The sequence below is a fragment of the Dermochelys coriacea genome, chromosome 9 (genome assembly GCF_009764565.3).
Source record: "Dermochelys coriacea isolate rDerCor1 chromosome 9, rDerCor1.pri.v4, whole genome shotgun sequence".
In the NCBI taxonomy this organism is placed as follows: domain Eukaryota; kingdom Metazoa; phylum Chordata; order Testudines; family Dermochelyidae; genus Dermochelys; species Dermochelys coriacea.
The window spans coordinates 75,848,765-75,875,445 of NC_050076.1; the positions used below are offsets into that span (position 1 = coordinate 75,848,765).

At 38.8% G+C, this 26,681-nt stretch overlaps 1 protein-coding gene across 5 annotated transcripts in view; it reads left to right on the forward strand.

Moving 5' to 3' along the window:
- The window catches only part of HDX (highly divergent homeobox), an 88,563-nt gene that overhangs the window by 14,538 nt on the left and 47,344 nt on the right, over positions 1-26,681 (forward strand). For 3 of the 5 annotated variants that reach the window (XM_038416951.2, XM_038416952.2, XM_038416949.2), the window contains 3 exons: positions 947-1,093; positions 7,004-8,128; positions 18,218-18,271. In XM_038416951.2, the coding sequence (XP_038272879.1) occupies positions 947-1,093; positions 7,004-8,128; positions 18,218-18,271 (1,326 nt within the window). The remainder of the gene's footprint in view (positions 1-946; positions 1,094-7,003; positions 8,129-18,217; positions 18,272-26,681) is intronic. The other 2 variants (XM_043492114.1, XM_038416954.2) reach the window with 1 other exon arrangement.

Below are 26,681 nucleotides of genomic sequence, written 5' to 3' on the forward strand. Positions count from 1 at the left end.
ATGTGTGCTCAAAATTCCCACTAATATTTTACATGCATAAGGGGGCATCAGGCCATAAAATGTTAAATGGCGATAAAGTGAAAAAGCATCCTTTTGAGGTAACAACTTCATCTTGCCAGGAGTGAAGGGTTTTTTTGGTTGATAATGTAAAATAGCATTAGGTTTATGTGGAGTGTGTATTCTTAATTTTATGGAAAAGGTGGACATGTAGACTTCATGCCTGGACTAGTACATTTTTATGGAGATTTACAGAGTTGATTTAGGGCATGTCTACGCTACAGCAGCACACTATGATGCTGCAGTGCTGCTGTGTAGACACTTCCTACATCGACTAATGGTTTTTTCCATCAGTGTAGTTCATCTGTCTCTCTGAGAAGCAGTAGATAGGTCAATGGAAGAATTCTTCTGTCAACTTAACAGCTTCTATACCAGGTATTAGGTCCATCTAACTGCTGCATTCTGGATGTGAAATTTTTTACAGCTCTGAGTGACATAGCTTTTTAGTGTAGACCAGGCCTTTACAGCCTTGGTTAAATGTTTGATGAGTCTTCACTGCCCCCAAGGTGACTTCATCTCATACTTTGTACTGCTCCGTAGAGAATTTACTGGTGGTTGTTACAAGCAACATTAGCATCTTCAGGAAGAAGCCTTTTTAACTGAAATTAGTTAGAGGTTTTTAGTTAGTATTGATATAAAAAGGTGACAGCCTTTTTTGATTATATAGTTTAACAGCTCAGGTTAAATCCATCTCATAAAGAAAAACTATGAACATAGTTTGTATCAGAAGTTTTGAAAAGTAAATAAAAATCAGCATGGATGAATTTTATTTTTTTAGGAAAAAAGTGAGATGTGTACACTAGTTTTATGATTGTTTGGATAAATGAGTAATTTCTACAAGTATTAAAATATTTATTCCAACTTTCAGAGTATCTTCTTTTATTTTTAGATGAATCTGCGTTCTGTATTTACTGTAGAACAACAAAGGATATTACAGCGTTATTATGAAAATGGAATGACAAATCAAAGTAAAAATTGCTTTCAGCTCATATTACAGTGTGCACAAGAAACTAAGCTGGACTTCAGTGTAGTCAGGGTAAGTACTGAGGCCTTCCACACTTGAATTTACATAATTATTTAACAAGTACATTTGTTTACATAAAATATCTGTAGGGGATGGAATCATTAACTTTATTTTTTTAAAAAAAGCTTCCATCCCCAGCTGTAATATATGCTCATTTTTTCCTGAGAGAGGGCTGCTTGTAGTCTGTGTTCCTATGAATGCTTTTACGTTATTGAAGTATTAATAGGGACTTTCATACTGTGCAAGCAGCAGGCGTCCCTTCAAGAAAGTTAAACTCCAAATAGGGTTTTCCTGCTGAAAACCTAGATTATATACCACATAAAGTGAATGTTGTTTATATCAGGAAACCACTTTGAAATAGAATAGAAATTTTGTATCCTTTAAAAATGACATTGAGAGAGATATATAAAACTACTGTCTTCTCATGTTTGTGTACCTTGTCATAAGTAGATGGCATTGCTGCTTATTAGTATTTACAGTTATCTCTAAACAATAATATCATTGAGTAGCTTATTGCTTCTGGGGTCTCTTCTGAAGACACTGTGTTCCATATGAGCGGGATAATGCTCCCTCTATGAAAGAAGAGCCATTTTGTTATATAATGTTTCACAAGGAAGTAGAAATCATGAAGCAATAATTGAGAGTTGATACAACAATCAAGCAGGCAGGAGCAGATACAAGCAGCTGCAGTGGGTACATCTACAACACCATGTGAGAGGGAGGAAGGAGATTAGATCCATTTAGTTATTCCCAACCCTGTGGACCCAGAACCATGTAGGGGAGTGCCCCTCCCATCCCCCCACTCCAGGGGCACTCCAGCTTCTAAGTAGCCTTGCCTCGCGGGAGAAACCTGAGCTCAGGATAGGGAAAAAAAACGCCAGGGAGCTCACCAGAAACTCAGACTGGCGGGAGCAGACAAGTAGCTGCAGTAGGGAACTTTGGATCCTTTCTACAGTTTTTGCTCTGGACATTCTCTCCCCTGTGCTGATTGTCCGTTTGCATCAGGTCCCTCACAGTCTCTTTGCCTCACTCTACCTGTAGTACTTACTCCCTGCCTTCCATCCCTCTTCTTTCTTCTCCAATCCCCTTTGCTCCTTTCCCTGAAGGTCCATTCTTCCTTCAGTTTTCTGCCTGTTTAGCCATCGCCTTTCTGATAAAAGCATTTCCACAAAAATTGTGGCAGTAACATGCCATTTGCAGACCAACATATCGCTTGCTCTGCTGGCATTTTGTAATCCCCACCCCTCCTTGTCTAACTTGTCTTTTTAGATTGTAGAAGCAAAGACTATTTCTTACTGTGTACAGTGCCTAGCACAGTGGGACCTAGATCTGAGTTGGGACGCATAGATTCTACCAGAGTACTGGAAACAATTAATAATAATGTAAAAGTCATACAGAAAATACAATAGTGTCTCTGATGTTAATCTCTGTATGGAGTCTTGGTTAGTTTTATGGGTTAGTATATTGCCATCTTGACAAATTCTTGAATTGGTTTGGGGATAAGGTAAAGACTTATTTTGAGATTCTCTTTAATGACTTATTTTGGTTTGTGATACCATTTAAAAAACAAAAATAAGCTTTATGACGAAAGTAGATGATGCAATATATTGGTTGTTTCCAAATTAGGACCTGTACAGCCAGTCCTGGAAAGAAAGAGGATTTCTTTTTCTTGCTGGGATACTTAAGCATTCAAACCAAAATGGATTTGGACGTTCCCAACATAGAAAGTTGTTCAGAAATAAGCTATTTCTTTAATAATTAACATAACTATAGTTGTAAAATATTTTACTAAAGCAGTTTTACTTCAATTTATTGTACGTGTTTTAAAATAACTTTTGATTTGACAACTGAGTATTAATTTTGCTGAACGATGAGGTGACTTTTCTATTAGTTCCAATCTGTGGGTTGTTTTTTTTTTTTAAAATATATTTTACAGTTTTTTTTTCATTTGATATAATTTCAATTTGAAAAGGATGTTATCTGAATAGAAGTAAAACAAATAGTACCACAGGATGCAATAACTTTTCAATTATCCATCTCAAATTAATGTCTGTGATTGTGAGCTAATGGGGAGAGAGATTAATTTGCTTTTTCCTGAAACTTGTGGCTAGTCATTTTTGGGTTGTAGGCTGCTTGTTCCTGTTTTTTCCTCTTAAGAAGAGAGCAGAACTAAAAACATAATGCGACGAATTTAAGCCCTTCCTAAACCAAACACTTTTATATACATAACTATTGAAGTCAATGAGATGATTTGCATGCTTTATCTTGTGCTTATCATCAAGTGCTTTGTTGGATTGGGGGCTACATATCATTACAATTGTTAAATTTTTGTTTTTATACTGATCATTAGAACTTGTAAATGAGATATCATTGGTATTATTCTTTATTTTGCATGATACATGCTAGTAGATGGATGGTAATGCAGAAAGTTGCTCTCTTCTGTAAACATGAGTGTCAGATTACTTTTGTATTGGAGTGAGATTTCCAGTGAATTTCTATTGGTATGAGGTTCAAATATTAAAAAACCAAAACCATCTATGTGGGTGTATCAGAATGTAAGGTGGGGTTGGCTGCTGCTTTTTTTTTTTTTTAGTACTTGTATAGAAATCCAGAGTAAGTACAGAATAAAATCTCCCTTTTGTTCTGTGTAAAATTGATCACTTGGTTTGCTGAATTTTCAGCTCTTGTTTGAGTTAACTGGTCACCATTTTGCTGCACACCAAAGATCAGCAAAGTGGAACAGCAAAAAAAACAAATTGCACTATATGCTCTATGTACACACTTACGGTCTGATCCTGCACCCATAGATGTCTGCGGAGTTTTGTTACTAGCTTGAATGTGAGCAGAAGGAAGATCTTATTTTCTGGTGGTTCCTTATATCCGTAACTCTTCTCTTTATACTGAAGCATATATATTAGCAGAAATCGACGGTTACAAATCTGAAGTCCAATTTACAGCTTGTATATACTTAAAATGCTTGTGGTACAGCTGCACCACTGCAGCTGTGCCACTGTAGTGCTTCAGTCTAGATGCAACCTACATGATGGGAGGGGTTCTCCCATTGGCTTGATCAGTGGAAGAATTCTTCTGTTGGCCTATTGCTGTCTACACGGGGACTTAGGGCGGTTTAATGCCGCTGCTCAGGGGTGTGGATTTTTTACACATAGTTAAGCCAACCTTATTTTTCTAGTGTAGACCAGGCCTCAATAGGCAAGAGACAGGATGAGTGAGGTAGTATCTTTGATTGGACCAACTTCTGTTGGTGAGAGAGACAAGCTTTCGATGTACACACAGTTCTTCTTCATGTCTGGGAAAGGTACAGAAATGTCACAGCTAAAGAGAAGGTGAAACAGGTTGTTTTGTACAAGTAGTTAACATATTGTACGAGACCATTCAGTGTGGGGTGACCAATTAACACCTCTGGAGTCACAGGACAAAAAAAGGAGGATTAGTGGGTTACAGACTGTTGTAATAAGGCATAACCCAGTGTTTTAATAAAACTGTTATTTTTAGGGTCTAGCAAAGTTATAAATTTAAGCTCCCAGGCTCATCTTTTAAATGTGTTGTGGATTTTCTTTGAGGATGAGGCCTGAGAGGTCAGTTATGTCGTGATCTGAAAATTCTGATATTGTGTTTTTTGTCTTTTTTATAATTTTTCTGAGTGAGTTCATTCAAGAGCATAGTGATTGTCTGGTTTCACCCACATAGTTGTTGTTGGGGCACATGTTGTGATAGGCGTGTTCAGCACCTTTGTCTACATTTAATTTAAGCCTGGAAGTTTGAATTCATAATTTTGCCAGACAGTGAAAATCATGGTCTTAATAAAGATACTGGATTTATGGCTTATTACTACAATTTGTAACATATTAACCACTTTTTTTTTTTTTTTGGTCCTATGACAGCAGAGGTGTTAAGTGGCCACTTCACCTTAAATGGTCTCTTACAATCCATGGTAACTATTTTATGTTAAACAATCTATTTCAGCTTCTGTTTAGCTGTGACCCTGAGGACCTTTCCCAGACCTGAAGAGCTCTGGGCTAGTCTACACTGGCAGCAGTACTTTAACGTGGCTTGTGTGGTCATGGCAGACCTCTGGGAGAGAGCTCTTCCAGCGCTCTAAAAAAGCCATCTCCACGAAGGGCATAGCTACTAGCGCTGGGAATGCGGCTCCCAGTGCTGGTGCATTGTCTACACTGGTGCTTTACAGCGCTGAAACTTGCTGCACCCCTGAGCGAGAAAGTTGTAGTACTATAAAGTGCCAGTGTAGACAAGCCCTCTGTGTAGCACCGGAAGTTGATTCAATAAAAGATATTCTCTCACCCACCTTGTGTCTCTAATATCCTGACACCAACATGGCTACAACACTGCAGACAACTTAATACGAAACTGTTATGAGTGTGTAAATTCATCCCACTGCTCTCATGGTAAAGGTTGTTTGTTTTTGTAGTACTGATATTGTAACACCATACATGCTGTCAGAGGAGCCGACATTCTGATGTGCCGGAGGGGTGCTCCCCTTCTGCCCCGCCCCCACTCCACCCCTTCCTGCAAGGCCCCACCCCACCTGGCCTCTTTCTCCCGCCCTTGCTCCACCTCCCTGCCTCCCTCCCTCCCTCCCAGTGCGGGTGGGAGGTGCTGGGGGGAGTAAGAGGTTCTGATTGAGGGACTACCAGTAAGTGCTCGGCACTCACCATTTTTTTTTTTTTTTTTCCGTGGGTGCTCCAGCCCTGGAGTACTCATGGAGCTGGCAACTACGCATGCTGCTTCTAATAAGTTACTAGCAACACTGTTGAAATGCTGAAATTAGTGTTCCCCACGACCTTTCTTAAATATATTTTTATTCATTGGCTTCAGAGCAAGTTTTTCTAAGGATGTATTTTGTTTGAAACCAGTAGTGTTTTTGGAACAATTTTGTACAAAATCACTAAATATCTCTCGCTTGCTCTCTTCAAAAGAGAGAGATTTTCGCATAAAACAGCCTCCACTGTTTTAAATATCTTGAATATAATTCCATATATCTTCACTGTTAGTTACAGAAATATCTGTAATGGGAAATTATTCTGTCTGCTGAACCTAATCCCCTTAGTCTGTATTATATTTGTGTAATCAAATCAATTTCTCACTAAAAGCAGCTCTGGAGTATATGATATAAAAACGTTTGTCTTTTTAATTTAACTTTTTAAAATTCTTTTTTGACCAATCTTCAATTCAGTCTCTTTCTATTGGAAAACTTTTCCCTTTCTTGGGATTCATAGGTACTTTGAGGACTACGCTTGTATTTTTTTTTTTAATTGAATTAAAAAATAAGAGACGATAGAAGTGTCTGTAGTATAGCAATTTTGAAAACATCTCCTCAGCTATTGGATAGTAAAGATACTGATTATGCTGAATCTCTCAGTATAGTCACTGATTTCAGGAGTACCTTATTTTCACTAGATGTAAAAGTTGAAATTAGGTAGGGGAAGGAATTAAACACCTTGTGTATCTTTGTTTGTTTTTCACAATAAAAAATGAAAGGTAAAACCAAGTCCAAATATTTGGAGGAGAAAACCACAAGCTGCTGCCATATTTATGCAAAGATAATTTTTGGGCAAGAAGAGGGGAGATGCAACAAGTTGTATATTGTTTTCTGAGATGGGCCAGAATTGGAAATCTGCACTCTACTGAACTTCAGGCATTTGGATAAAATGGGACCTGAATCCCCATCATCTGTGGGTTTTGTTTTTGCATAATCAGGACATGTCTTTTCCCCTCCCCCCAGAACTATTTTTGATTGCTGCCCATTTCTAATGTATTAGTAATTTAAATCTTTAATTGTAAAGACTTGTATACATGCTGAAGTCTTTGCAAGATTGAGGCTTTGAATATTAAAAAAAAACTGACTGGCTAACATTCTTGTATATTAATATTTTGTATCTGCAGACTTGGGTTGGCAATAAAAGAAGAAAGATGAGCAGCAAGAATGTTGCAGAATCTGGAGGCACCCCACCAAGGACTGTTCCTAGCACCCCTACAGTTCCTCCAGAAGTAGCAGTCAGAAATGTGGTAAACATTGCTCGATCCCAAAGCCAGCAGTCTTCTTGGACATCATCTAACAATGATGTAATAGTAACTGGTATATATAGCCCAGCTAGTTCATCCAGCAGGCAGGGATCCACAAAACAGACTAATACTCTGATGACTGAGATACATAAAAACTCTATTCAGAGACCACCTGGAAAAAGTGATACAGAATTTCAGCAGCAGCATATTCCTGTAGGACGACAAGCACCCCATTGTAAAGGTGCTTCGCTGCTCCTGGGGGAAAAAACTATTATTTTGTCAAGACAAACAAGTGTGTTGAATTCTACAAACTCCATATACAATCATACTAAGAAAAATTATGGTGGTTCATCAGTCCAGACTGCAGAGTTGGTGTTACCTCAAAAGCCAATAATATGCCACAGGCCATGTAAAGCTGAACCAGTCGGGAGTCAGAGATTACACAAAACAGAACACACAGCCCTTGCATCACACATCCCATCTGGACAAAGAGCCAATGTTCGAGACCCTTCTTGTAGCACACAAAACTTAGAAATTCGTGAAGTATTTTCCTTGGCAGTTACTGATCAACCTCAAAGAATTATGGGAGGAAATACAACACAGAAGCCTTGTTCAGTCGAAGGCAGTTGCCTGTCCATTGCAATGGAAACAGGAGATGCTGATGATGAATATGCTAGAGAAGAAGAGCTTGCATCTATGGGAGCACAAATACAAAGTTATTCAAGATTTTGTGAAAACAGCAGTTCCCTTCGAGTGGAGAACCAAAGCACAGCTTTGTCTGGACCAGGCAGAAATGTGAGCTGCAGTTCACAGATGGTGAATGCCAGGGACTTGCCTGACAATATATTATATCATAACAGAGACTATCGCTTGCCTCCACGGACCTCATTACATACACCATCCAATACACTGTATAGTAGTGCTAATCCATCAAGAAGTAACTTTTCTCCTCATTTTACATCTTCAAATCAATTGAGGCTGTCACAAAACCAAAACAACTACCAGGTAATCTGTAAATTTATTTTTGCCTTTCAGGTTTTCAGGACAGTCTTCTCCTGTGAAAGCTGAGAATGTAGACTAATACATCTATGTAGACTAATATATCTTGATCCATTGATGAAAGTTTACACTGTTCCTTGGCACTGTTTCAGGTTTTCTCCTTGCATACTATGAGCTGAGTCTGGCATATAGATCAAATCATATCATTCGCTCCCTCTTTTTTGAGTGCACCCATCCCCTGTCCTTGAAATGAAAGTTTTTGGATTCATTGTTAGAAATGGTAAGCATCAGTTCCTCCTTCTATACTACCCTGCTCACTAAACTACCATCTACTCTTTTTTGCTTCCTGTTTTTTTGATGGGGATTGGGATCTCCTTCCAACTAATCAGGGTGATGGCAGATACCAGTTACAAGGATGTGAATCCTTCACCCTTGCAGTTTAGTTTACTCCATTTGTGTTACAGGAAAAGTAGTGAGGGCATCTCCAGGACCCAGGTTGCATCTCATTCCCATAAAATATGCTTACAGGGGTAAAAGAGAGAGGAGAAATGTGAGTTCAGGTTATTGGGGGGGCTGAAAAAAGACCTGTGTCCAGCAGTGGCTGGAGCATTGCAAACCACTGTGGATCCATTTGTTGGAGGAAGAGAAACTGCAGGAAGCATCAGAGTTGGTTTCAAAGTGGCAGAACTGCTGTGCTTTCCAGCATAGCACAGAGCCTGGAGCCTGAGTTAAGATGCTCCTATAATCATGATGAGGAGATAGCTTTGAGCATTGTCTCCTGACATGACATTGGTTGCTGTTCCTCTTTCAGATGAACTGTAGTCTTCTAATGGGAACTTCTGGAATGCCTCAGATTTCAACATATTTTTCTAAATACTTTTCTCACTACTGTGGTTTGTTAACTCTTCAAATATATGTGACTTTTCATCATAAGGTACTACCAGGAATGTCACAGTTCTGTGACAGTTGCAAGTTTTGAAAGCCCATTATGTGCTAGCATAGACCCTGTCCATAGTTTTTGTGACCTCTATTAATAGGATTTGCAAATCCTCCCAAGCATCTTCTTGCCATTTTGGGTGCATGTGGTATGCTCACCCCTCCTTTCTCTCCCTTCATGGATAGAGCTTTTCTCCTCTCTAGAGATGGTCAAGTTAGTACTTGCTGTTAACAAAGTGCCTTTACTTAAGAAAAACCAGATTTGTGAAAATGAAGAAAAGCCTGTAAACATATTTTTGTCTAGTCATGAGCTGTTAAAAGCTGCAACAGCTTAAGCTGTTAAAAGGGTGTACAGCTTAAGAATTGAAACTTCACATACCTAAATGTATTTTCTTGTTTTTCTTCGCTGTTGTTGCAAACAAATGACATTCTTGGTTTAGTTCATGACATGGTGGCAGTGGCAGAGTCTTTTTGGTGTTTACTCAACATTGGTCTTAGGAAACTAGATATCAAAAGTCCTCCTTAACTTGTTAAGCATTAGGCCAGCTGTTCACTTGAGAAATTAGCAAACCTGTAACCAGCCTTCCCATATAATACATCTCCATTATTATTTTATAATCAGGAAGCTTGAATCAGTTTTTTTTTCCACTGCACAAATAGACCAGTTCTTCCTCATATTGCTGTAAGAAGACTTCAGACAGCATCAGCCTATTTCAAAGGATTCTTTTGTTCCTGTGAAAGGGAGTCTTTCTGTTTAGTCTGAATAGTATGGCTTTGTACTAGTTACCAGTGGTTCAGTATATTCTTTTCTAAAATATATCCCCTAGGAATGCATCCCTTCCTAGGGAAAAGAGCCCTTTTGAATGAAAAGTGACTTGCCCTTTGTGTGCAGTGTAGTTGTAGCCATATTGGTCCCAGGATATTAGAGAGACAAGGTGGGTGAGGTAATATCTGTTATTGGACCAACCTTCTGATAGTGAGTGAGACAAGCTTTTGAGCTGCACAGAGCTCTTCTTCAGGTTTAGGAAAGATACTCCCAGTTTCACAGTAACATGCAAGGTGGAACAGATTGTTTAGCATAAGTAGTTAGTACATATTGTAAGAGATGATAGTAGCTAACTACTTACGCTAAACAATCTGTTCCACCTTGCATGTTGTTGTGAAACTGGGAGTACCTTTCCAGACCTGAAAAGAGCTCTGTGTGGCTCAAAAGCTTGTCTTGCTCACCAACAGAAGTTGGTCCAATAAAAGATATTACCTCACCCACCTGGTCTGTTTTGTTTCCCCTTTGGAAGATCTTGAGATTCCTCATCCTGGTTCATGGTGTCTGCAGTAGAGTAAGATACAGTATAATACAGATCAGAACATCCCAATCATTATAACTTGTACAGATTTGTTACAGTTATGTCAGGAAAAACTAATAAATGTAATTGAACTATTACAATCAAACCTGGCTCTTCGTTTAGGGATTCCTTTTCATTCCCTTTTTTTCTGTGGCTAGTGGGATGAAAACAAGGTATATCCTGGTCGTGAGCCTTAGAAAGGGGCCAGTTTTGCTTCTGTATTTCCTCTGACTTTTTTTGTGTATGTCCCTCATGCATGTTTTGCAATGTGCAGTTTTTGGCAAGGCCAGGAGTCGGGGTGTCACCGTGACAGGTATGGCTCCAGATGTGAGTGCCAATCTCAGGTCAGACTGTCAGAAAACAAGACAGACACCTCAAACTGGTGGTGCATTTTATTATTATATTTCACCAAGCTAGTAACAAGTGTGAACTCCTGGATCACTTATTAGTCTTACCACGGAGCTACAGAGAGTCCTCCTTAGGCTCTCCAACCCCTACTTTACCACCAAGACAAACTGGAGTTTGTGATAAAAGGTTATTAAAACCAAAAGTCCCCACACATTAGGACACTCCTGACCCCAAAGGGCCAGTCACTTACCCTATTTCATTGGATGTTGTTGATCTCACACCAAAGACAATGCCGTAGCCAATTACTCTAGTAAACTAACTAAAGATTTATTAGCCAAGAAGAAGAAATGAGTTATTGAGATATTAAAGCAGGTAAAATACATTACAGGTGAGTTAGAGTTTTTACTCCAAATGATAGCAGAGCTGTAGTATGCCAGTTCTCCATGAGTCGCTCAAGGTTACCCAAAATGGCTTTGGTGACCTCTGTCCAATTGCTCAGGATTCCCCCTGTCAGAATCCATCAGAGACATTGGATCACTCCTAGAAATTCTTCTGATAGCTACTTTCCCCACAAGGCAATCTGGCAACTTCCCATCACAGCATGAGCCCTCCCTTTGTTGACTAAACACAGACAAAGTTTGTGGATTTTCCATTGTTGAACATAATGATCTATACTTTGAAGTTAACATGCTTCTTCGTTTACAGTTCAATCCTGTTTGATGGGCAATTCAGTTACATACATGCACAATGCATTCAGTTACAGCAATCAAGACAATCTTCATTAGTTTTCATGAACAATGTGATGGCCAGAAACAATCCTTCATTAGTTTTCATGCAGTTTCACACATTTAAATAAATTCTCATCTACATGCTAGGGATGTAAAATAGTAAACAGTTAACCGGTAAGCATTAGTATTACGGATAACCCAGCCTAACCAATAACCCCCAGCCCTGGGTGGGCCGGCACAGCACTGGTTGCACCGGCCTGCCGAACCCAGCCCCCGGCCCAATGGAGCAGCCTCTGCCCCGCGCGAGTAGGAGCAGCCCCAGCAGCAGCCCTGAGCCAGGAGGCCAGGAGTCGGGGTGGCCCCTGGCCCCTCTCCCTTTAATTGGTTAACCAGTTAAACGATATAATTGTAATGGTTTAACTGGTTAACTTTTAAAACGATATTTACATCCCTATTACATGCTAATACATCATTCTGATCTAGGGTTAATTAACTACAGGGACAAAGATAATGTGAATCAACAAGTTACAGATGAGTGAAGACAATAACATTAACATTTCTTTGAACTACTTCAGCAAACTAGTCTGATCACAATACAATATCTTTTGGCAGGTTTCAGAGTAGCAGCCGTGTTAGTCTGTATTCGCAAAAAGAAAAGGAGTACTTGTGGCACCTTAGAGACTAACAAATTTATTAGAGCATCAGCTTTCGTGAGCTACAGCTCACTTCATCGGATGCATCCGATGAAGTGAGCTGTAGCTCACGAAAGCTTATGTTCTAATAAATTTGTTAGTCTCTAAGGTGCCACAAGTACTCCTTTTCTTTTTGCGAATATCTTTTGGCACTCCTTTGAGTTCTATTAGCATTGGAGTGAATTAGCCTGCTGCCTTGGTCTGAGTTGGCAACCTGCTAGGCAGCATCACAGGGGGAACAGCTTTTTCTTTTTTTTCTTAGTGCCTTTGACCCTGCGCCCATTTCCAGCCTCGCAAAAATTTTGTGACTAAGTTAATACAGAGCTGTCAGCATTAATTTACTTGTCAGTGGCCTCTTTGCTGTGAAATCCTTCTTAAGATGGTAGATTTGGGGGGTAACAGTGTGTGATGAGGGGGAAGGCAGGAGCTCATGGCATCCTGGTTCTGCAGAAAGTGGTGGGGATATTGGCACAGGTGCTGTGTAGATCCCATGAGATCTTGAGGGAATCTGCTGGTTTTTGGGAGCTGAGCACTATGATGCTTTTTGGGGGTACACAGGGTTGTGAGACATTTCACTATCACTTGCCCTTAATATGAGGAAGCCTTGTCGGTGTCTGCAGTGGGTCAGTTCCCCATCACCACCAGGCTCTGGCATCGCAAGCACTGCATTTGAGGCTTCCATAGGCCCCGCTTTCTCTTTGCAGGTTAATGATAGTCACACCCCAACCTCTGAGTGTCTCCTTGGAATTTCCTAGCCCCTGATACTCAGGACACTTTCAGAATTCCCAGCTCCTCTGTTTCTAAAGGAACAGTATACCACGGCTTATCTAGTTACGCTGTAGAGCACAGTTCTGCTTATCACATAGCACTTAGATTTGTTTACAGAGAAAGCAAGTGTAAGTTTATTTAACAAAGAACAGAGATTCCAATGATAGCAAGCATAAACACTGGAAACAGAGCGTTGCATATGAAATAAAATTGCCTTCTTAACTTATAGTCTAAACTTAACTAATAAGACATTATGTCATAAGAGCAAAAGCTCACCCAAAATCCTTCCAGTGTATTAAAGCCACAGGTTGTGATTTTTTTGTTTATGAAGCAAGCCCACTGTCAGTGTACTCCCCAGGTGAAAATTATTGTGTGTCTCTTTGCATTCTTCTGATATACCAAACTAACTCTTTGATCTTAGTCATAAACTGGCAACCCTGCTGTCATTTTATTTCTTCCTGTAGATTTTGTGGTCTCTTGTAAACTTTGCAGTCTTGATTAGCTGGTGATACCGTGTTCCATCAGACTTCTCTTGTAAGACACACAAATGTCTCCTATGAAGATAAATGTCTCTTATCTCTTGCCTGAATAGAATAAGTTTATCACCTTCTGGTGACCTGTCTTGTGTGCCTTAAGAACAAGTTTTCAGCATATATACATAACTCCATACATATTACTGTACATACACTTTTCAGTGATGATCAGTGTGAAAGAGGCTTTCAGTAGAGACCTTACATGACACTCTTTGAAAGAAATATGGAGCTAGCAGACACAGGGGATTCCAAACCATATGCAGCCCTATGCCTTCTGCCATTTGGCACCAAGAGGTTCCTGAGTGACAAGCAGCCTACCAGTTCCTCAAGTGGGGCTTCTAGAATGTTTACCATTTAACTTTACTTATGCACTACAGTAATTTATGTGTTGATTATTTTCTTATATACATTTTTGTATGTGGCACGGATCCACTTTTAAATTTGATTTGTTTTTAATACCTAAAACAAACAGGCACATGTCTAAAGCTCTGATTATCCTTCAAAATCACATGCATCATTAGATAGTAGAGCACCCCAACAAGCAAGTAACCAATTCCATCTCTGACCCTTTCCCCACAGAGGATGTTTCTTGATGGCAATAATTTCATAGTGAGAAAACTGCCAAGATAGGCTGACTTTCTGGCTAAGAGCCAGGATGGTATCCCATTAAGAAAATCTACTTTCATGAATATTTATGACATACTATGCTTTTACATATTAAATGCTTGTGGGAACATAAACCATATTTTGGTAATAGTTTTTCAGTATCAGCTTTTATTGTTCTTTTGGAGAGGCATTAGAAAGAACCTGGAAAAAAAGAAAAATATTTTAGATTTTTGTGGTCTGACACTCTAGCATATGCAGTCATTTATTGTTCATGTTATTGCTCAAGTGTAATATAATTTAATCCATCAACCTGGGAATGAATATCCTTATTCTTAAATTCCTGGGAAATCCTTCAGATTCAGAAACATATGAAGCTTTAGTTACTGAATTGTTTGAACGCTCAGTTATTATAACAGATAGCGATTGAGAGCAAGAAGTGATGATTTGTGTCCTGATGAATTCATTACTGTTAAACATTGGTGGGATATCTAATAAGCAATTAGTCATAACCTCCCCAATTGAAATAATTTAATTAAATTCATGCTAATCTAACATAAGAACAAATTTAATAATCAATTTTTATGACACAAGGGGTTCTTTGGAATTATTTATCCAGTTATTTATTCATCAGAAATTTTCTGTTCAAACTATTAAAAATGAGTAATCAGTGTCTTAAGACTTTTTTAACATGGAGCAAAGCAATTTTACCAAGTTGCATGACTTGTGGGACTAAATTAATGTCTGACTTTTATTTGGGGGGCGAGGGGAGGGAATAAAGTGAAATTATGTATTTAAGCTTCTTTGTAGAAAATGTTAGAATTTCATTTTAGTGAAATATAAATGAACATGGGGTGCTTTTTTGTTTAATACATTAGCTTTCCCTGTTTGGAAACATTATTGTTAATCCTGTACTGTGCTGTCTGTAATTTGCCCTTATTTTGTACATGAAAATTTAAAACATTGCAGCCAGGTACAGAGGAGGGCTGGGATACCTCTTTAAAATGTTAGGTATAAAGCCATTAGTTTATTTAGTGTTATGGCAATTATGGGTTATGTTTTCTACATTCTTTTGAAAAAAAGAACTGGTCCCACTTTATTTTTCTTATGAAGAGTTGTTGAACACATGAAAATGTCAAGATAGACATTCTAGATTTATCTGAAATTAACAGTAGACTAACAGATGTAGAAATTGAAAACACCACCTGTAGTAGAGAATGGTGCGCTGCTTTTTTTTTTTTTTAAGCAAAACAAGTATGATATGGGGCCTTTTATTGTCTAACGTGATTTATGTCAATTAAGATAGTTCTCTGTAAATATCAGCTTTTATGTATTTGTGTATTCAAACTACAGTGTTAATGTAGGGCCAGGTTCTGATACTCTTACTCACATTGAGTAGTCCCATTTAAATCCAGTGTGATTGCTCAAGGAGCTAGATACTATTCTTCATGAGTATGAGTATTGCAGTTTAGCCCCTAAAAATAATGTGAATCACATAAGCAGTATAACAGTTTGGTTTAGCTTCTTAAAACTATGTTAAAATGAATTGGTGGACAAATGTTAAAAATATACATAGTATCTTTATATTCTTGATTTTTTTTCTTGTTTTGTAATTGAAAACCCTACCTGACAAACTGCAGATACTATGTAAATACAAACATTGCCTTAACCTTACATAATGGTGAAAGTAAGTAATCATTGATACAGTTTACCAGGGATTGTGGTAGATTCTCCATCACTGACAATTTCAAAATCAAGATTTTTTTTTTTTTTTAAAAAGAGAGATGGTCTGGAAATTATTTTGGAGAAGTTCTATGGCCTGTGCCGTACAAGAGGTTAGACTAGATGTTCACAATAATCCCTTCTGGCCTTAGAATCTATGAAAAGGACAATGCGTGCATGCAGCAACCACAGAATGGTATTTTGACAAAAACACTGGTGATGTTGACTTTCCTCTTTCCCTCCCCTTATAGGGTGGCCAGGTGTCCGGGTTTTGACCGGAAAGTGGGGTTGAAAAGCGGACCGCCGCAGTGTCCAGTCAGATCTACTGACAGGACACCCAAAGTCCGATTACTGCAGGTGGGGAGGCACTGGGTCATCACCCGCGCCAGCCCCTACTCAGCCAGGGCCACCTCCTACCTGTGTTGGGCAGCTGCAGCTCCCAGCCCCGGCTCTGCAGGCGAGTCCCTCCGTGGGGGGGAAGAGAGCAAATGGAGGCAAGGCCCTGGGGGAAGAGATTGTGCAGGGGCGGGACCTCGCGGGGAACAAGTGGTGGTGGGGGCATTCCAACACTCCTGCTGCAGTGTCAGGTTTTTAAATATTACAGAGTTGGCAACCCATTGTGGTCCAAAGTGAGTGGGCATCCTGATCAAGCTAGAAGATGGCTGGCGAAACAGGAAGTTTGGAGAATCTTAAAGGGTATTTAAGACACAGAAGTGTCTTAGGTAGCAAGTACAAGGATAAACTTTTAGCTGAGGAAAATACAATTATATTTTTGGATACGCATTTGTTCAGAAATTAGTAAATGTTTTTAATGATGAATATAATTCAGAGGGAAGTATTATATTTACCATATTTTGAAATAGGTGAGTTAAATCTATGATGGATTTATTTTCTTCCTTTTATTGAACTGTTTGAGAGTCTCTTCAGTTTCTGTTGTGCATAAAAAAATGCTTGTACCAGAATCTAAAACCAGCCTAGAATGTTATTTCATACCCTGCATGTTTGAGTCAGAGAGAGAAAGAAGTACACTTCAGGTTTATGTAAGCAAATGCCTCTTTGGAAGGGTGGAAATTTGTGGTGATCAAGAGGAGAGATCCCCTGAAAAAGATCACTTATTACTCTAAAATGCAAATTTCTGCTATCTACAAAAGTTTGATGTTGAAAACCACCTGTTCTGAATCTGGTACATTTATTTAATGTCCCTGGAACATTACACGAAAAGCAATACACATAACAGATACAATTGGAAGGTGTGTTTTGGCAGTGAGTGGTTTCATTCACTTGGTCATGAGCCAGATCAAGCCTGCTTGATGGGCCTCTATGACAAACTCAAATGATGTAGAATTCAAGTTTTCATTTCAAATTTCTAGGCCTTATCTGAATGTGTTGGTGTAACTTTTTCTTAGCCTGAAACAACTATTTTCTAAATTTTGACTTTTACTTTCATCTTGTTGAGGTGTTACTTCTGAAACCTAACAGTGACACTTTTAAAAGCAAGAAAATTTAAAATAATTTGGGTGTACAAGTTTGCCTAACTTGCAGTTACTGTAATTGTGCATTGAAATTGGGTAATGGCACATGCCTCTAGTCATATATACAAAGGGCAGAAGTGACACTGATTTTAGTGCTTTGTAAACTATTTTCCTGCCGTGTGCAACAGTAGCTTTATTAAGAGCCAAATTCTGCTTTCAGTTCCACTGGTGCATCTTCAGCTACAATAAATTAAAGTTGCCTCCATATAACTGACTGAACAAATTGGCCCTTAAATAATAGTTATTACTAAGGATCATATTCTACCCATAGTCTTTATGGAAATCTCCCACTGGGCCTGATCCAACGAGGTGCTAAACCTTTGTAACTCAATGATGGTAGTAGGTGCTCAGTAGCACTCAATATTGTGGTCATTTTTATTAATGGGAGATTGGCTGGCTGTTGATTTAATTTAGTAGTTCTGTTCTACAGACTATAATAAAAAATGTATTTTGGCCAGTGCTACAGAATAAATTTGATACCCTTTCAGTAAGTGCTCTGTAAATGTTTTGATTTCCACATCATTTTAAAAAAAAATGTTTTAGGACTGGTGTTACTATAATATAGTACAAAGTTAGTCCTGAAACTTTAGTTCAATAAGAGCAACTCTGCTCACCTAACTCATCAGAGAAGTCCCACAGTAATCAGGCTACTCACATGAATAACACAGAATTTGGCCCCCTATGAAAATCTTGCAAGCATTTTTCTTAAGCAGAAAGGAAGAGTATTTAGATCGGGACTCATGTTTATAGACACTTATCACAGTGAATACACACTCTTGAAGCTGAATTATTTTGCACAAGTCATGCAAAAGCTGTGTACATAGTATTATTTGCCATACCAACAGTCTGAGAGTATGCTTTATTGGTAATTGTTTTTTTTGCTTCCACAGATTTCAGGAAACCTTACTGTGCCTTGGATTACAGGGTGTTCCAGAAAAAGAGCAGTAAGTACATTTCACTTGAAGCAGCAAATGGGCTAAGTAAAGGCATGGAAAAACATTTTAAAAAAAAATTTGAATGACCTCTAGAGAAATGTCACTTTGAGTATTTGGTAAAACAGAAATGTGTGTTTTTTGTTTTTTATTTTATTTTATTTTATTTTATTTTTTGTTCATAGTAGTCACAAACAGTAGCCTGTAAATATACCCCATAAATAGCTGTACAGTATCTAGTGTGTTAAAAGCCCAAAATTGAAATCCTAGGTCCCGTCATGCCACCTTTACACATGTAAGTAGTCTAACTATCTGAAGTGCACAAATAAGGATTATTTCCATGAGTAAAGACTGCAAGACTTGATGTGATTTGTGTTAAAAATGAAACAAAGGCTGGTCATGACCCAAAAATTCAGAGAGAGAAAACTAAACTCGTAAGGAGACAAATCCTAGTTTGTCAGCCTGCTTGATCCTATCTGTATGTCTATATATAAAATATGAGAAGCAGGATTTAGTCTAAAATGTATGTCATAGTTATCTCAGGTGTAACTTTTATCCACATTTTAGTTTTTATACCCTTTCCTATTAAGCGAAATCAACCAGATTGGTGTTCTGAAGTCATAAGGCATTCCTAAATATAGTATAAAACTATACTTCTGTTCATATTTACAAACTTTTATTGAAAATGTCATAACTTTCCTGACTTCCAGCTCAAAGTCTATTTTCCTAAAATGATCACGGTCAGTGTTGTGGTATAACGGTCGGAGGGAAAATATTTGCTGTGTTATTTACATGTAGTAAGGTTTTGAGTGGTAGAATGTATCAGTTCAACCGTCAGTAAATCCTAACTAGATATAAAAGCACCTCTATTTAATACATCTAATATTACTTTTTAAAGATAAAAAGTTAGAGGCAGCTGTTCATGCTTACATGTTTCCCAAAGCATAAAAAGAACTTTAAGATAAAGATGAGAAATAGATATGGTTTAAACAAAGGAATCTTTTAGTAAAACATTGTAGTTTTTAAAAAAAAAATTAAAAAAACCCTAAACCTAAATGTTGTGAGTTGGATAATTCAGAGACATTCCACATTTTTAATAACTTTGCCCTTATATTCTATTATGCTGTGCACTCTACACATAAAATTAGTCTGAGCTTGTGATAAGCATGAAAACGGTTGAATTTCACATTTGAAAAATTATTAAAATTGGGGGAAAAAATGTTTTTCATATTGTAAGCACATGCCAGTTTCTTTGATGTCTGTTAGCAGTTCCAGTGATGGGCCATGGAGAACTTTCTGGCAGACTGCAGATGTTCAGTGAGTCACATGTGGCCTGCTCTGAAATCCATTGAAGTCAATGGGAGTCTTTCTGGTGACTTAAATGAGCTTTGATCAGGCCTATAATATTGCTTCATTCTCATCTGCTAAATTACATTAAAAGACAGCTAAAATTAATTAAATACTTGTCTAATTACTTTTTCATGTAATCAATTGCTGTAGTTGCCAGAGAAGCTTTATGCTATCCTGGTTGGGAGGGAAGGTGGCACAAGGCAATCCCTAGTAAGTTGCATTCCACACTATGTGAGGAAAGTGGGAGCTTCCCCTGCTGCATAGAGTAAATAGTCTAGCCTTTGGGACAATGAAATACTTAGGGGGCAATATTTTCAGAGAGGATTAGAATGGATATATGGATTCTATATGGTTAAAGGGATGTTTGAATCCATGTCAGGCATAAGATCAAGAGAAGTATAGTAGTGTTTTTAGACCTCAAAATGTTCAGAGGATAGGATGTATTGTGGTTCACAGTGAAATAGTGGTTAGAAGGGTGGGTGTTTATAGAATGTATGTAGAGGGTAAGATAGATATGTTGTGATATCATTAGTGAGAAGGTAGGTTTTGAGAATGATCTTTCTTAGCCAATATATGAAGGATAGGAGATGAGTTAATGATACAAAGGGAGAGCAATCTGCAGGAGGGTGTGTTCTGGTGTAGGTGGATAATGGTTGCACATGTTGTGGAGTACCACAATATGAAGAGTATGGGATAGTATCAATGGTACTTTATATAGGAACATAGCTTATACTAGAAATGTAGAAAAGATATAATATGAGGGTATAAAGGGGCTTTGGGCATGTAATAGGATGGTCAGGGATATGAGAGTGCATGGTTAAAAAGTTGTCTGATAAACCAGAAAAGACAGTTAACTTCATTTTCTCCCCATCCCTCACTTACAAAAGACATGTAAGTATTTCCCTGTTTGCTGTTAATGACCCATCAATTTGACTGCATCCATTGTTCCCACATAGAGTAAGTATTTAATTAACTCAAAATTGAGCTGGCTCATTTCTGTAGTGACTGCCAGTGCCTACAGGAGGAAATTTCCACAGTCCATTTATCTCAGACATGGCTTAATAAACACACGTGTTTCATATCTTTTCTACTCTTGTCACAAGAATGTTTTTGCTTCAAGGTTTGTCTTCACTGCAATGTTAGCTTGAGTTGAGGTAACTACTCTCAAGTTTCCTTAGTTCAAATGAGCATGGTAACACTGCAAAACGACATCTGAGCAGCACAAAGTGGTAGTATGAGCAGCACAGAGTAGCTGCATCATTACCAGGACTCAAGCTTTTTTGTAAGCTCTCCGGGAACGGAGCCATGTATTACTCTGTATTTTGTACAGTGCCTACAACAATGGGGCCCTGTTCGTGATTGGTTGGCACTACCATAATAGACATGATTAACAATTCATATACCCTCTGATGGGTCAGTCAGCACTTGAGCTGGAAATTTTTTTGCATGAGTGGGAATCTGGTATGGGGCAGCACTCAAGTTATATTTCTAGCTAACACTGCAGTGTAGTGAAGTCCTCAGTCTCCTGAGCTGACCCTGACTGCATGTGTATATAAATATGTGTATGCACATATTTATAAAAAATAATTCTCTGAATGAAACCAAAACTGAAGTAGCTCTTTTGATTTCCTACTCTTGGAATGTGCACATATTCTCTGGCATTATTTTCCTGGGGAATAATCGTGTTCCATAAATATAATGTCAGGATGGATTAGTTTTGTGTAATGGCCTCAGAAACCATTGTTTTCCTCATGTACCGCTGTGACGATTGGAGTTACAGTCCCTAGAGTTAAGCATCACAAGGTTGATGGTGAGGTGCTCAGCTCTGTCATTCATTTCCCATCTAATCAAAAATCTCTTTTTTATATAATATATATAAAAAACCCTGAGGTTTGGGGCCCTCTGTCTTCTGATAGGCTACTTCACCAGGGGTAGAAAGCTGAGGGGTTCTTTTAAATGTAGGTTTAACTTGTCTGTATGTCCCTGCTTTGGCTTTCATTACTGCTGTGTACAGAGAAGCTAATTTGTTTTATAGCAGATTGCATATTTTACAGCAGTCAGTTTCAGAAACAATGTAATAGTGAGATACTTTAAAGTCGCTATTAGCACTCCCTCTGTAAGTCAGAATGCAGTAGATTTTCAACAGCAGAATAACTCTAGTGGCAGACTGATGTTACAAAGAGCAACTGGAAAACCCAGTGGAGTGCAAAAGAGCTCAGCACAGCTCTTTAGAAATGCAGCATAAGACTTTGTTTTCTTTCTTCTTTTTTTTTTGTTTAAAGCCCTGCTAATGGAAAGAGCAATGAAGCTCCTTCCAAGTGAGCTCCCTCAAAATGAAACTTTTTATCTACAGTTTTAAAATTAGTTTAAAAGTAATGTAAAGTTCTTATTCTCCTAAATCTTAGATAATCCTTTAAATAAGCTTTGAAATATATTTCTGTTTTTATTTATTTTGCTTTAGTTCATTTTAATTTACGTGAACTGAAATCTTAGATTGTAGATTGCTTGGCATGTACAGGAACTAAAATGTGCTGATGTAGATCCATAAATATTTTAGCTTATGTAGTAACTGTAAATCTGCTCCGGAAATACAATAATGTGTGTGCCAAGACTGCTATTTGGTAACCTTGGTTAACTATCTTGCTATTAATTTGTGTTGTTAAATAGCCTGAATCAGCGCAGTTGAAGATGCTTTGTAAACCATTTTTGACTGTTGCAGGTTTACTAGTGTAATAAATGATCTCAGAGTAGCAGCCGTGTTAGTCTGTAGTCGCAAAAAGAAAAGGAGTACTTGTGGCACTTAAGCTTATGCTCAAATAAATTTGTTAGTCTCTAAGGTGCCACAAGTACTCCTTTTCTTTTAAATGACCTCAGTTTCCTATCTTTCACATAATCTCGCACAAGGCAAATTGTCTTCTAATGAGATTCAAAAAAGACAAAATAATTTGTATTTGTCTGAACATGTGGTAGGAAAACAAAATATCTAATTTTGTGTTGTAATTCAGAATAATCTAGGATAGGGTTCTAAATAGAGTTGTGTAGAGAGAAATTGGAGAAAAACAGAAGGCTGTACAGTGTTAGTAGGTATTTAGGGTGTACAGTTGAATTTAATTTGAAGTGGTATTTCTGGCAGCCTTTAAACTTGGGGGTTGTCTCCACATGGAGTTGTTCCCAATTAGCTGTTCCTGATTATTTAGGAACAAGTCTATGTGTGGATAAGCCCTCAAATTATCTCTAAAGAAAAAAATAACTTTTCAATGAGAAAAATAATAGGCTGTATGTAACATCTGTTTAATTCAAATATCTGAAACTTTTGGGAGGTAATATATTAAACATTCAACACCCGATCCCTTCAGTTAAGGGTGAAGAAAGTTCACAATCCGCATCTGTCCTCCAAGGAGACCTCCAAGGACAGAGAAGAATTAACACTCCTCATGTGTTTCAGACAGAGCATTTTTATTTAAAAGAAAGCAAAAAAACCCCTACTGCGTTGTTTGTTTGTGAAAGGTGCCCTGAGTAGCAGATGGATTCCTCTTCATGTCATTATAAGAAATAATCACAAAAAGGATACACATGCATACTCTTGGTAGATCACCTTTAAAAAACAGATAAAACTAATATAAAAATGAGGAAGGAAAGCAAAAATAGAAAATGTTGTGGAGTTTCCTTGTAGACTTATGTCATTTGACTTTCTGCTATCTATAATAGTATCCACAGGCCCTTCTGAGGAACTGATCTAGAGTCAAAACCATAGTCCTTTTTCCATACCTGTGGGCTGTAGATAGGAAATCATATTGGTGCTTCCTGTGAGATGTGTTTCCCTTAAGAGTTTTAACCTAATATAAGTAATTGGCAATTTACAGAAGAAGAAAAGAAATAAAATTGTTTGATATTAAATAAGTCGATTATATATGCTGATGCTTCTGTCATTTGTGTACACAAGTGACAAGTTTGTATGTGCACACGTGGAGGACCTGGTATGAAAAACAAACTCTGGGTATTTAGGTGAGAAATGTAGTTTCATCTGAACAACTAATTTTTTCTTATGATCTACAGCTTTAACACTAGACCAGGGATCAGCAACCTTTGGCACGTGGTCCATCAGGGAAATTCGCTGGCGGGCTGAGACAGTTTAACTGCAGTGACCGCGGCCAGTGGGAGCTGCGATCAGCTGAATCTGCGGATGCTGCAGGTAAATAAACCATCCCGGCCTGCCAGCGGATTTCCCTGACAGGCCGCGTGCCAAAGGTTGCCGATCCCTGCACTAGACACTTCATCAGCTTTTGAACTACTATTTTCAGTGGCAGATACTAGTGTTCATTTTGAAGTAACTCCTACATACTTGCTTTCTTGCTTGCATTTTAATTGAATGGCATGATGCATAAATTGCACTCATTCTAAAAGAATCTTCAGAAGTCTTTCAGTATGGTTTTAGGTTTCCATCTGTAACATCATCAGAAGGAGAAATGGAATTGACATACATAGTCTGATCTTCAAGCTCAGGACCCCATGTGGGAAAGCAAATGTCGATTAAGGCCACCTTTGTCTTCTTTTGGCATCAATAAGAGCAGCCTCTGGGCTGCTGTTACACACTTTGGATGCAGTGGCCCCATGGGGCGGCTCTGCTGGCTGGAGATTGCCAGAGGGCCTCCTCTCCCATCCTTGACACATTCCTGACAAGTCTCTTATGAGGAGAGGAGGCTGGGAGTGGATGGCACGGACTTAATGTATAATGGGTGCTCAGCACCTTCAAAAAATCAGGACACTTATGGCCTTGCCTAGCTATGGACTGAATTGTCTAACTTTAAACATTCAGGTTTGAAAATTTTTGCCAAAGTGTGCCCATGAGATTTGCCCTCATCCTACCTGAAAACATCCCTCTGTTCATTCTTTCTTGTCTTAAAAACTTTCCCTGTGTGACTGAGTTAGCTAGATATGTAACTGTTGTTCAGCCTTACTTCTCTGTACAGTGGCATGGATATAACCCTCACTGAAGAGAAATGCTTTTAAGTGTTCCAGTGAAATTTGGTTGATTTTGACCAATTTTTGACTGAACAATCATATGCTCTGTATGCAAAGTTATTAGAGTGGCATATGTCCATTACACAACGGATGCGTGCATCTCATGCTATGGTGCCAGAGAGTTTTCTCTAATGGTGGCCATGTTTGTTCACTGGTGCTCCTTGTGCTCCCTCTGAAGCTATAAAGGGGTGGAGCCTTCCTCATCCTTCAGTTCCTTCCTACCATCCATGTTCGATCGGAGTATTCTGTCTGTCTGTTCCTTCCGTGAAGATTGCAGTGAATGTTCAGTTTTTAGTTAGTCCTACTTAAATACTGGGAAACCATCCACAAGTGCTACATACCTTAATAAGTGGAAACATTTCTTTATCTGGGTGAGTATGTCTACACTGCAATTAAACACCTGAGGTTGGCCTATATCAGCTGACTCAGGCTCCCAGGGCTCTGGCTGTGGTGCTGTAAAATTGTGGTGTAGATGTTTTGGGTCCAGGCTGGACCCTGGGCTCTGGGACCATTCCCTGTTCGGGAGCCCCAAATCTGGGCTCCAGCCCAAGCCTGAACATCTACACTGCAGTTTTATAGCCCACAGCCTGAGCGCCGTGAGCCTGAGTCAGCTGACATGGGCTAGATCTGGGCATTTAATTGCGGAGTAAATATCCCCTGAGTCTCCTATGCAATCTACTATCCAATAGATTTTTGATTATTTCTTGCACCTTAAGAGTAAGGTTCGGTGGTCAGCTCTATATAAAAGTGCACCTTGTCACAATTTTGGAGTTTCACTCTCATGTCATGGGACTGCATTCTCCAATCCTATGACCACCTTAACGGTTTCTTAAAGGTCTAGAAAGATTGTTCCCTCCTATCAGGGACCCTACTTCATATTGGGATTTGAATTTAGTGTTGTTAGCCCTTATGGGCTCCCTTTCAAACTGTTAATTACCCATTTGTTACACCTTTCTGCAAAGGTGGCCTATCTAATAGCCATTGCCTCAGCAAGAAGAATGGGGGAATTACATGTTCTAGTGACTGTCCATATAGGTTTTTTACAAGAATGCTGTACAGTTTGGGCTAAACCCTAAGTTTCTCTCCAAAGTAGTATCTGATTCCACCCCAATCTATCTTTGTATTTACCAATCTTCTTTGCATGGCCTCATACTCAAAAAGATGAGCAAAAGCTCTACACTCTGGATATTTGCTGAGCACGAGCTTTTTATCTGAAAAGAACAAAGCCTTTTGGGTCTCTTCCCAGTTGTTTGTCTCCTACTCAGAATGAATAGGGAGACATCCTATCACAGTACAACTTTCCAAATGGATCACTAGCTGAATTGTTATGTGCTACAAGATCCAGGACATCACGCTTGTAGAAAAGCTCTCTGCACACTCAATCTCTACAGTATTTGTGGGAAATGTTCCTGTCGTGGATATCTGTATAGAGCAGCAACATGGTTTTCAGCCCACACTTTTGCTAGACATTACAACCACATCAAGAGAAGATGCTAATGTAAGAAAAGCAGTTCTGCAGTCTCTCTTCCACTGAGACTCCTAGCTCCCCCAGAAACTGCTTGAGAGTCACCTGGTGTAATGGAAATATGCAGTTACTCGAAGAAAAAACAATTACTCACCTTCGTATACCTGTCACCCATTGAGATGTGTTGCATGTGTCCGTTACCTGACTCACCCCCTTCTGCAATGCAGCAAAGTCTATCATCTAAAAGTCGGGTACGAAGGAACTGAAGGACACACACGGCAGCTCTGCCCCTTAATATTCTCAGTTTGGTGTATGAGGAACACTATGGTGAAGGCATGGCTGCCCCATGCGTCTTGCCAGGGGAAACGCTCTGGCACAAGTACATGGGATGTACACACACTTAGTGTAATGGACATATGCAAAACACCTCAAAGAACAACAGTAGGAGAAGGTGAATAACTGTTTTTTATGTTTGCACAGCTTATTCACAAAGCTTATAAAATGTACAGAGAAGGAAGGCTGCACTAGGCATACAGGTGCGGCTGCACAGTGAAAAGTTTTTCTGACCAGGAAAAATTCCTGCCC